Below are 11,101 nucleotides of genomic sequence, written 5' to 3'. Positions count from 1 at the left end.
CTCAACTTCTTATCAAGCGATACGGTGGTGGAGGGAGTAGACAAATATGTTTACTATCCGCTGCAAATCACGGAAAGGTGTGTAGACTTTCATGATACATTATACAGCAGATTGCAGTTAACTTGCCTGCAGACTTTGGCAGACGGTTGTATAAACAATAGTAAATCTGTAGTAAACATACATTCCAACAATACCACTGAGAGGAATTATTGCCTCTTTTAGAAGCCGCGGCTAATATATACTCGTTCAAATTTCTCAGTATATAGTCCATGCAGCAGTGCAGTGCAGTAGCAGTACAAGTACAGAACAATACTAAGGATGTCTTGTGAACCTGGAAGAACAAAAGCTTACCACTCAGACCTCAGATGGCGCATGGTGTATCAAAGAAAGGTACTTGACATCTCAACAAAGAAAATCAGTGAAAACCTTTGTGTTGATCCTTCGACTGTGCAAAGGATTGTAAATCTATTTGATACCAGTGGCTCAGTCGAGAAGAAAATTCATATATCGAACGCTGTAAGAAAAATAAGCAGAGCAGACCAGCTTCACATCCTTGAGCTTGTTATAGAGAAACCTAGCATATACCTCCATGAGCTAAAACTTGAACTGCAAGCAAGAGGTACGCATGTTGATGAGTCAACTATATGCAGGTTTCTGCACCAATCTCGCTTTAGCAGGAAAAAGATGAGGATGATTGCCATTCAACAGAGCGAAGAATTAAGATCCCAATATGTAGCTGAGGTTTCATTGTATGATCCTGATATGCTAGTGTTCTTGGATGAAACTGGGAGTGACAGGAATACCGCCATGAGAAAATTTGGCTACAGTCTTAGAGGTCTTCGCTGTTGCTGTACCAAACTATTAGCAAGAGGGAAAAGGGTTTTTCTGCTATTGCTGCATTTTCATCTGTTGGAATCTTAGATGTGCAGTTTCTCAAGGGTAGTGTTAATGGAGAGATCTATGCCGACTTTATTGAATTGTCTGTTTTGCCTCATTTGCTACCCTTTGATGGTGTGAACCCAAACAGCATTGTAGTGATGGATAATGCTTCCATACATTATAATGAAAGAGTCAGGCGTCTGATATCAAGCGTTGGAGCATTACTTGTGTTCCTTCCGCCATACTCTCCAGATCTTAACCCCATTGAGGAGTCATTTTCAGCAGTGAAATCATTTCTTAGAGCGAATGAAGAACTAGCCTCTTCTTCCAAGGACATAGAGGACATACTTCTTAGAGGATTTGCTAGCATAACCTCAGAAGACTGCTATGGCTGGTACTCTCATTCAGGTTATTACAATTAACAAGTCAATCAGATATTAAACAATGTCACATTATTATTATTATAATGTCATACATGTCTTTATTGTGTTCCATAATTAATATTTCCTTACTTAAGTTCACGTAATGTCGTTAAGATAGTATATTTTTCAGCTTGAAACTCATCAATACTTAGAACATTTTCATCTCGAAGGTTCTGAATCTCCTTGAGTTGTTTGAGGTACTGGGACCGTAGCTGTACTTTTTTACCAGGTGACATCCCAAGTGTACTACATGATGCAGCAGCAGTAACACTGGGGTTTACGTCAGGAGATGATGGCCTTAAAGCTTTCACGATAGCAACAGCAGCATTAGCCAGAGTATCAACTACATCATGTTTGCCTTTACGAGAAACTTTCCCTCTAATCATAGGGATGTTTGGAGGAGTATCTTTGTCTTTCCATTGATGATTTTTAATCATTCTCGCCCAGATTCTGTAGTCACCATAGTCATATTTGTCTCCATGAATGTTTTGTAATTCATGAACGTGTTCTTGAAGCTCTGCTTCTTCTCCAGAAGCACTGCTAGCAGCACGTTTAGGCACACTCTCCGTTTCAGCATCGTCTTGTTTTCGCTTACGATCAGAAGTTGATGTAACCTGCACTTGTCCATCACACCACAGCAAGATCTCTTTGTCACCAGCATTTGTGTACATGGCTTTTAAATCTTCTTCCGATAAAATCCAGCTCTTTACTTGAGGACGTCCATGGAAGTACCCAACATTAAACTCATCTATTGCAGATGCAGGAGGGACATACTTACTGAGAGTACTGATAAGCTTTTGTTTCAGTTCAAGTATCGATGAAAACTTGTTAGAGATACCATGCCAATCAACTACAATCGAGTCCTTCTTTAACTTTTGGTTAATAATTCGAACACGGTACTTCAAGTCATCCTACAAAATACAATAAAGAGAAAATTACATGCCATGCATGCAGGTTGCAACATACTTTTCTTTTTAAAGCACACCAGTAATTAATACCTGTCTAGGCTGATGACTGGTCACAGGTAGCTGTTCTGGAGACCACTGATACTCCGGCCAAACATTACCATATGAGTAGGCATACTGTCCCATGGGGTGTTGTTGGTCCATTTTTGTGTCCTTGTTAAAATTAAAAACTTTAGCTAGTTGAACTTTCACCTTTGATCAGGTGAGGCTATTTATTAGCCGCGGCGTCTAAACGAGGCAACACGTTGTTGGAATGTTGTTTAGGCCACTCCAAGTGACATTCTGGTTTCTGGTCCTGAAGTTTTTCTAATTGCATGCGGGCGGGCGGCTTTTCTCATTATGTCATTATCAATTTCACCTTATGAATCTCATTATTTTGCAAATGAATATCATTATCACACTATTTTGTACCGCATGGACCATTCTGCGCATGCGTAGTAGAAATAATGAGATAGAAATCCAATAATGAGATAGAAATCCAGGAATAAAATCTGATGCGGGCGGTGGACCAGAAACCAGAGTATCACTTGGAGTGGCCTTACTATTGTTTACATAACCGTCTGCCAAAGTCTACAGGCAAGTTAACTGCAATCTGCTGTAATTATGGTACTGAAGGTAAATTAAATATGTAGCTTTGCTTCTGGTTGTTTCCACTTGACAATGTACCGATCAAAAACCGAATGTCTGTACTAATTATAAACGTTATTTGCTATCTTCACAGAATATACTCTCTGGTTAAAATTGAAACACCTGATATAAAGACGTGAAACAGTCAACAGAAACAAAGTAATTAAAGGAACTGATAAGCCTCAGGTATTACAGATACATGGATATGCATGTATTACTTGTTCCTGTTGTTACATACATTTTGACAGTCTGAGAATGTTAAGTTTGGCAATGTTGTTAGATCAGCAGATGAACCGCAAAACTTACGTTGCCTGCATGCATTTTTAATAAGTTAATTTTCCCCTATAGACGTAAAAAAGAAAATACCTATATCGAATGACCTATTTTTATTTGTTATTGCCATAAATAAGTGTTTAATTTGCTGTATCCATCTTAATTGCTGCATAATTATAAACACTCACGCTAGCTACAAGTGTTTTATGGTTACGGTATAGTGTTTCTACCCACTCATTAAACGCTCATGCATGAATATCATTATTTTGTGTATATTGTGTACAGTTAAAAATCACAAAGCTAGACCTGTCGGCAAATTTTAGCGTCAGTGGACCAGGAAATATTGAACTGAAGTTTTTATCTGTTTATACGAATGAATGGGCAGGGTGACACAAAGAGAAATAGCAAAAATTTCCCATAGTATAACACTATTATTTTTAGTCGATATTTTGTGTGAGTCTTGCAGCTCTCTTTATATATAGGCTTGGAGATGTAGATAAATAGAGGGAGACGATGAGAAACGGCTTATAAAACTTCATACGGAAGAGCTAAAGCTATAGAACTAGACTACCGTATAGCAGGTAATTTTCGTGGGGTAAAAATTTCGTTCAACTCGAGAAACTGTGGTTTTCGTGAGTAAAAATTTCGTTTAGTCTCATTGCCTGCCTGCATTCCTACGTTCCGGTAAGTCACACCTACGTTAAAATTTCGTGGAGATCAGCTTGCCCATGAAAATAACGAATATTTTACCCCACGAAAATTACCCGCTATACGGTATAGGTAAGTACCTACAAACTCGCTGGATCTCTCTACAAACTGACGGCTATATAGCTGCAACTCACTTTTCGCGGTGAACATTTTTGCTATTTGGCTCTATAGCCCTCAGCAGAAATGTTCGTGGTTTTAATATTCGCGTTTCAATTCCAGGAAACCACACCCACCAATAATTGCATGTGAAATACCGGTGCATGCGTGGGAGTTTATACCAGTTTTATTTTTATTTAAAGTACTGAATTCAAGTAACTGCATGCATTAATTTTGATGATTGATTGACTGTACGTAGCTCACATGATCAGCAATACATAATTATAACTGTCTGCATGTTGTTAAAAATATTGCAAAGGAAAAAAGCAGCCTGCAAAATACTAATATAATTATAATTATAGCTATGATTCTTATCTGTCTCTTCTTCATTTGTTCTGCTGTTTACAGTCTTCCTGTTAAAGGTAAGTTGTGTAATTTTTCTATGAGGCTCTATACAGACATGCTTATGTATAGCTAGTTATTTGCAGGGGCTAACGTGAGCCTATTTGTCAACAATAAAGTGAACATGGCTTGTTCGGTTAATGTCAGTGTGATGCTGATTTGTGAAGGAGTGAATCTCGCACAATTGCAATGGAGCTATAGGAGCTCTAATTCTCCTAAAATAATTAAACTTGGTACTTCGTTCCTTCCTGATTATCGTGCTAATATTACTGCTGTTGAGGCTATCAATAATCCTGCTGTTTTGGCAGTTCAACTAGTCACTGTTTCCAAATATGCTGATCAATCACTTGCAAATTTTTCATCCCTTCTTTTTGTTGATCTGTTGAAACTAGAAAATCAAGAAATTACTAGCATACTGTGTGGTGATGTTAGTACTTATGACAAAAAGCTGGTATCTGATATTATAGTGTGGGATCTTGTTAATACGAAGATTACTGCCATGTACTGGCTAGGGGCTTTGACTAGTGTAGAAGTACATCTGAGGAGTTTAGTAAGTTGTGCATAAACCTACTGAATGCATACAATTTATGTAATCTCTTTAGTTAATGTGTTCTTCAGTTCTTGTGTACACCATGTCGATTAATGGATCAGATAAGATCAAAATTGTGAAACGTTGTGTCGGTCCGTTCTGTGAGGCCAGATTTTTCTCCATAAGAACCATTATGGGAGAGTATAACATTGAACTGAGTTTGTTTACTACTAGATCGTCCAGGAATAATACAAAAGTGTACGCATTTCTAATAGGTGAGACACGAATTATTATTACATCGTACTCCCTTATAATTATATAATGCAGCTATTATTATTAATTCTATATAATTATAGGGCTCAAAAGTGCAGATTACTTTCGTACTTAAGTTAATTCAACTAACTGTCTCTATTCGGTCAGTTGTGCAGTCATTCAAAACGACTCTACTTGTACTATACAACACACAACACTGAGTAATCAGCCTATTAATGGCATGGAAGTGTTGAAAATTCCACATTCAAGTCCTGGTACAGTCCACACATTTGCGTTTTCAATGGAGGCAAATAACAATTTATTTATCAAAGAAAATATGTCTGTTAAAGGTTAGGTTTTCAGTCAATAATGCCTCTATAATATAGTGTTGTATTAATTTTATACAGATGGAATCCCTGTTGAGTTTAAATCAACTGCCATTCTTAGCACAACTTCACTGTACCTTTTCTTGACGGTCATTCATTTCTTATTACTACTTATCGGAGGTGAGTTACCATTAGCTAAAAATAATAACTTTGAAAATTGGAAATGCAGCTTTTTGTAAGGTGAAGGTGTTTGTCTCTAGAAAGAAATCTCTTGTTGTTTCTATGGTGATCCTACTCGTACTGCTTTTCATTTGCATTTCTTCACTATTTGTCTTTGGGATCATTTTCTATGGTAAACAATGTTTTCATTAAGTACTATATAGTAAAGTTATTCTTAAAAAATCCCCATAGGTACACAATGCAGTCCAGTTAGGATGACACTTCGCGACAGTATGCTTGATACAATGTTAGTCATTTCATGTTTGGGAATAACAATTTTGATTACTATTTGGAGCTTTATCGGACACGGAGTGTACAACCATCGTAGTAAGTTTCACTTTCATTAAAGCTTCATTAATTATTATGTTGCAACTTTGTCTTGAACACTACACTTTGTACATGTGTTGTTCAGAATTCACATTGCGATTTGAAAACAAAGATACTTGGTAAGCCCTATGTGATACATTATGCATAGATTTACTTCTTTCATACAATATGTTAATTGGTCATTTGAATAATTAAATCACAAGGCTTTCCTCAACAGCATAGTTACAACACCTAGCAGAAAAAGTCCACCCTCCACACTTCCCAAACAAAGTAAATCAGGTCAGCATTCCAACAGTGTTTTGTACGATGAGGTTGATCTAGCAAAAGTCAAAGGCAATGTCTCGGATATGATAGAAGTTGAGTTAAAAGCTAACGAGTCTTACGGGCACACAGACAAGAGTATTACGACTGCTTGCCCAACATATGCTACTCCAGAATGCAACAGCCAAAAAGATTTATCATTGAGTCACCAGTACAGCAAAATCAAAGTGAAACCGAAAGCAAAGAGAAGGAGTGAGCATCCTGAGCTAATAAATATTGAGCAGGAGCAGATATTGCTGAAGTCTAACCAGTCGTATGGTCAGCTAACAGGTGTTGTGGGTCAGATAGGAGGGGGATGTGAACTACTACACGAGTACGACTACGTGGATCCTTTAAGTCAGTAGATCATTACAAGACAATTCCCAATAACTGCAGGTACTAACATTGTACTTCAGTATTGCAACTTGCATTGCTTTCTATAGTTTTATTTTTATCAATAACAAAGCAATGACTATAATAATTATTATGTTGTTTAGTGGAAGTAGATGGTGAAAAGCAACTACCATAATTATTGATTACTGCAACTGAAAACATTAAAAACAATTAGTCAAATCAGCAGAAAATTTGGCACTTAAATGTAATTGAGGTAATTACGCACTTGTATTAATATTGGTAATGTGGAAAAACTATAATATATTGGATCTTATCAACACAAAGATCACTGCCAATTATCATATTGGGGCTCTGACGAGCATATAGATGTACAACTGAGGAATTTAGTAAGTTAAAAACCCATGCAGTGCACATGCGCAAGCGAGATATACAGTTGTGTGTGTGTGTGTCAAGTAAGAGTTTTTATAGGTTTCTAGAGTAGTCACTGAGTGCGTAGAAAAACTTGTCCATGGAGTGTTGCTATACTCTACTTAGTAGTTATAATAGCTCTGCACTAGCCTCGATCCCAGGTCGAGTTTTTCGCTTTTATAATGGATAGGCGAACAACTAGGCCTGGTACAAGTTGTCTGCGCATGCGAACAATTTTCATGTATTTAATTTGTAGTCGGTAAAAATATTTCGATAATTGAAATTTATACGTAGAAATTTCACTTGAGTGGAGTATACAAAAAGATGCACATAATAGGAAGATGCTTCACAAGGGGAGTTACCGGTTGTGCTGCAGCACGATTATAGTGACCCAGGGAAACTTCAGGATGATTGAATGCCCCAAATTTCTTTTCAAGAAGGTTTAGCAGGCTGCTGGACCTCTCTGATTTAGGCCCCTGTTTATAACTCAGTTAAATCTTGCTTGAGAAACGTAGATTCTCTTGATGCCTCTAAACAACGCTCGAACGAGCAGATATACACTCCAGTTCTATGAGTATAGGACAAGATTAAAAAGAAACCAAAGACAATTAAGCCCTTACCTCACACTGTCCAGTCTCGTCCGTTAGTATAGCCAAGAGGAGCACTGTTGTATGGATAATAGCCATTGCTCCTGTGCAGAGAAGTATAGACATTCTATAATACGTATACATATTACATTTCTCGTATTAAACAGGTTTATATAGTGTCATTGTCGATCCCTCTCTGTTTGAGCTGATGATGGTAGCACCATGCAAGTCGTGTAGCTCACACTCTTCACTTGATCCACCATCAATTTTCTGTCAGTGAGGGTGATCATTGCTGATCTTATGAAGGTGTGTCTTCAAAACCACACAAAAGTAGAGCACTAAAGTGCAAACCCTCTGCTGGTGACATGATTATAAAGAAACTAGAAATATAATGCAGTGCATATAGTGATGTTGTTATCATCATCATGCATGACTTGCACAGCAACTCAGGAACAATAAAACTAAACCAGACTGGAGGCATGCTAAAACATTTGAGAACAGGTAGTGGTACTATATGCACTGTGGAAGCCTGGAGTCTCAGAGAAGTATGGCTCCAGGTCCTAGATCCCAGAGCTAAAAGCAGGAGCTATAATTCAAGCTTTCTGCTTTAGTGACCCTGTTCCATTGTTCTTGGTATATACAGCTTTCTACTTTAGTGACCCTGTTCCATCCTTCTTGGTACAGGATCACTTCAGTTATAAGTAACGCATGTGCAAGTTCTGTTCAAGCTACATTTTGCTCGCTTTTATTAGACAACGAAGCTTTAATGTTGGCTACGCTCCGAAGCGTCAATCAGCGGTAATACCCTCAACTACCCATCAGCCTTATGGGGAGTTGGAGGGTGGAGCAGCGTAGGAGGAGGAGGCCGTCTATGAATATGATTAGCTGCAAATTCCCTGCGGTTAATTTTGGGTCAATGAATATCATTAATCCCAGGACGAGGGAATAAATTAGGTGAGTAGCTAGGTTACGAGCCCCCTCCTACGGTGCCCCATCACGGTATGGACATACCGGAGAAAATTAGAAGTAACTACAATAAAAAATAAAAAATAAAATAAAATGGGGAAAATGGGTGGGAGGGAAACAGCAAAGACAGCAGTCCAAATTTTATATTGCTCAGCCAATCTCACCACGAGGCAGTGCTTACTAGTCATGCGCTGGAGTGATAAGGCCCAGCACGAGATAATGTTTGCTAGGAGGCGTGTGTGGCGTGGAGGCTACGCTCCGCCCCATTAACTCCGTTTAACTTCCTTAAACTCCATTTAATGTTGGCTACGCTCCGAAGCGTCAATCAGCGGTAATACCCTCAACTACCCATCAGCCTTGGGGAGTTGGAGGGGTGGAGCAGCGTAGGAGGAGGAGGCCGTCTATGAGCTGCGAATTCCCTGCGGTTAATTTTAGGTCAATGAATATCATTAATCCCAGGACGAGGGAATAAATTAGGTGAGTAGCTAGGTTACGAGCCCCCTCCAAAGAGAATCAATTTATCTGAGTCCACAGAGTATTTACGAATACACAAGTATAGTAATTATATATAGGTACGTCACATAAACATAGTTACATCAATTAAGGTGCGGGTTCTGTACTAATAACTGCTGAATAGCAGGGGCGTAGGGAGGGGGAGGGCTTTGGGGGCTGGAGCCCCCCCTTTCTCTGCAAAAACTACACTAAAAGCCCCACCTTCTCTGATGAGTCTTCAGCCAGGGAATTACTGGTATAGATTAGTGGCAGACAAACAGCATGTCCAAGAGCTAGCTATACTATACTAGTAACTTTGATTCTTTAGTGCAACAGAACTAAGCTAGCTAGCTACGGCTAGCTAGCTAGCTAGCTTTAGCAGTATTATTAATTGAAGCAAGGTGTGGCTATTTCTTGCACATGCGCAATGAGTCATTAATTAGGGGGTGTGGCTCCTGGTAACCGGAATTTTCGGCGCTCCGCGCCAAGTAGTTTCTGGCGCGAACAGCTCAGCGCCCCCCCTTCCTCAAATTCCTGCCTACGCCCCTGGAATAGCTAGCGAGTTTGTCCCTTGGGGTGCGAATATAGAGTTGGTATGCTGAGCTTTTCCGTCTGCCCAGCATTTGGATGACAGGTTCGCTGAGACCGTGGGCCCCGGCAGCAGTGGCGGCCGAAATGAGTGGCCAGCGTACCTAGAGGAGTCCACGCCCAGGCGCGAAAGAGCGTCTCGGACTTGGGACACAAATCTAGACTTGGTGAGAGGACGTCCGTCCGCAAATAAAAATAGAAAACCCTGACGGTTACCTCGAAGCGCGAGGTATGACAGCAACGCTGTCACTGGGCACAGAGGATTATTGGTTCGGCCAAGGACCCCTTGGCGAAACGGATCTGTTTTTAGATGCTTTCAGGCAAACCTTGACCACTTGGGGATCAGCAATATTGTCCACTGACACGTCATTGAAACATAGGTGGGAGGATGGGTCGAATGCAGACTCCGATGGGATGGTCATTTCACCCGATCGCATGAAGCCAAAGAAGCAAGTGCATATGGCTGCCCACAGCATGAACGAGTCTGCCTCGTTCCCTTTTGATGCGAAAAAGGAACGTAGTTTGTGAAGATGGGCTAGGGTAATTGGGAGCCGTTTTGGGGAGGATGTCTTATGGCGTGCCTGCTGCATTTTAATGCCCCGGATGACACCTTCCAACTTGGGAAAAGTGGAGATCATGGGGTCTGGGAGATTGCGAGCTATTTGCAAGTGCCTTAGTGCCGAGAGATAAGATTTAACTGTGGTATGTGCAATGTTGTCTTTGGCCAACCAAGATACGTATCGGCAGAGATGTGTTTCTTGGAGTGGTAAGGGGGTGATGTCGAATTGTGCGCAAAAGGAGAGGTACCGTGCTTGTGCTGAGGTGTAGGTGCGTTGTGTAGAGGGGGCTAGGGCGTGGTGAAAATAGAATTCCACAGCCTTATCCAGGCCTGTGATGTCCAGTCCGGTTTCTCCCCGAGAAGAAGCTCCAGGACTGCTTTGGGTACTGATGAGGGTAGTCTCCGTGCCTGAGGGGAGAGAGAGAGAAATAATTGAGCCTTGTTCCGAGAGAGAGCGTCTGCCAGAACGTTCTCTGCCCCCGGAATATGTGCCGACGAGAAAATGAAGTTGAAAGATGCAGCCACAAATGTTAAGCACCACATTAGATGCATTTGAATCGTCGCGAACAGAGCCCGAATTGAGTAGCGCTACGACTGCTGAATTGTCGGAGTGAAACCGCACCGATCGGCCCTGCCAATTTTTTCCCCATAGTATTGCGGCGATGACAATCGGAATCATTTCTTTGGCTGAAATGTGGCATTCCCCTGTGGCTGGGGGCCATTGGAGCTGGAACCATGCTGGGCCTGTCAAAGCTGCGCATCCCCATGAACCCGAAGCGTCCGAGTATACATGTAGCTGTGCGCGCTGGAGGCTATAGGCGT

At 40.6% G+C, this 11,101-nt stretch overlaps 2 protein-coding genes and 1 long non-coding RNA gene across 5 annotated transcripts; 1 reads left to right on the top strand and 2 right to left on the bottom strand.

Annotated features, from left to right (window-relative positions):
- Nucleotides 1-1,288: 1,288 nt before the first annotated feature.
- LOC135347313 (uncharacterized) lies at nt 1,289-2,480 on the bottom strand. Its single transcript, XM_064545257.1, has 2 exons — nt 2,300-2,480; nt 1,289-2,212 (listed from the first exon to the last, which is right to left on the bottom strand). Exons 1-2 carry the CDS (start codon nt 2,408-2,410, stop codon nt 1,388-1,390), a joined length of 936 nt encoding a protein of 311 aa, XP_064401327.1. The 5' UTR covers nt 2,411-2,480; the 3' UTR covers nt 1,289-1,387.
- Nucleotides 2,481-4,157: 1,677 nt separating this feature from the next.
- Nucleotides 4,158-6,833, top strand: LOC135347297 (uncharacterized). 3 transcript variants are annotated; one of them, XM_064545234.1, is made up of 9 exons: nt 4,158-4,392; nt 4,459-4,922; nt 4,975-5,176; nt 5,258-5,503; nt 5,561-5,659; nt 5,709-5,831; nt 5,891-6,025; nt 6,111-6,144; nt 6,243-6,833. In XM_064545234.1, the coding sequence occupies exons 4-9, from the start codon at nt 5,395-5,397 to the stop codon at nt 6,688-6,690; spliced, it is 948 nt and encodes a 315-aa protein (XP_064401304.1). In that variant the 5' UTR covers nt 4,158-4,392; nt 4,459-4,922; nt 4,975-5,176; nt 5,258-5,394; the 3' UTR covers nt 6,691-6,833. The 3 variants fall into 3 exon arrangements, with proteins under 3 accessions (XP_064401304.1, XP_064401297.1, XP_064401314.1); XM_064545227.1 differs by having other exon boundaries at nt 4,303-4,922; XM_064545244.1 differs by having other exon boundaries at nt 4,303-5,176.
- Nucleotides 6,834-7,361: 528 nt separating this feature from the next.
- Nucleotides 7,362-9,646, bottom strand: LOC135347640 (uncharacterized). The gene is made up of 3 exons (XR_010398487.1): nt 9,355-9,646; nt 7,708-7,778; nt 7,362-7,655 (listed from the first exon to the last, which is right to left on the bottom strand). It is a non-coding gene; the product is annotated as an uncharacterized LOC135347640 (long non-coding RNA).
- Nucleotides 9,647-11,101: the final 1,455 nt, after the last annotated feature.

Source organism: Halichondria panicea, chromosome 1 (genome assembly GCF_963675165.1).
Source record: "Halichondria panicea chromosome 1, odHalPani1.1, whole genome shotgun sequence".
In the NCBI taxonomy this organism is placed as follows: Eukaryota; Metazoa; Porifera; class Demospongiae; order Suberitida; family Halichondriidae; genus Halichondria; species Halichondria panicea.
The sequence above is the reverse complement of the archived record's forward strand: the minus strand, read 5'-3'. Positions and strand labels throughout refer to the sequence as shown.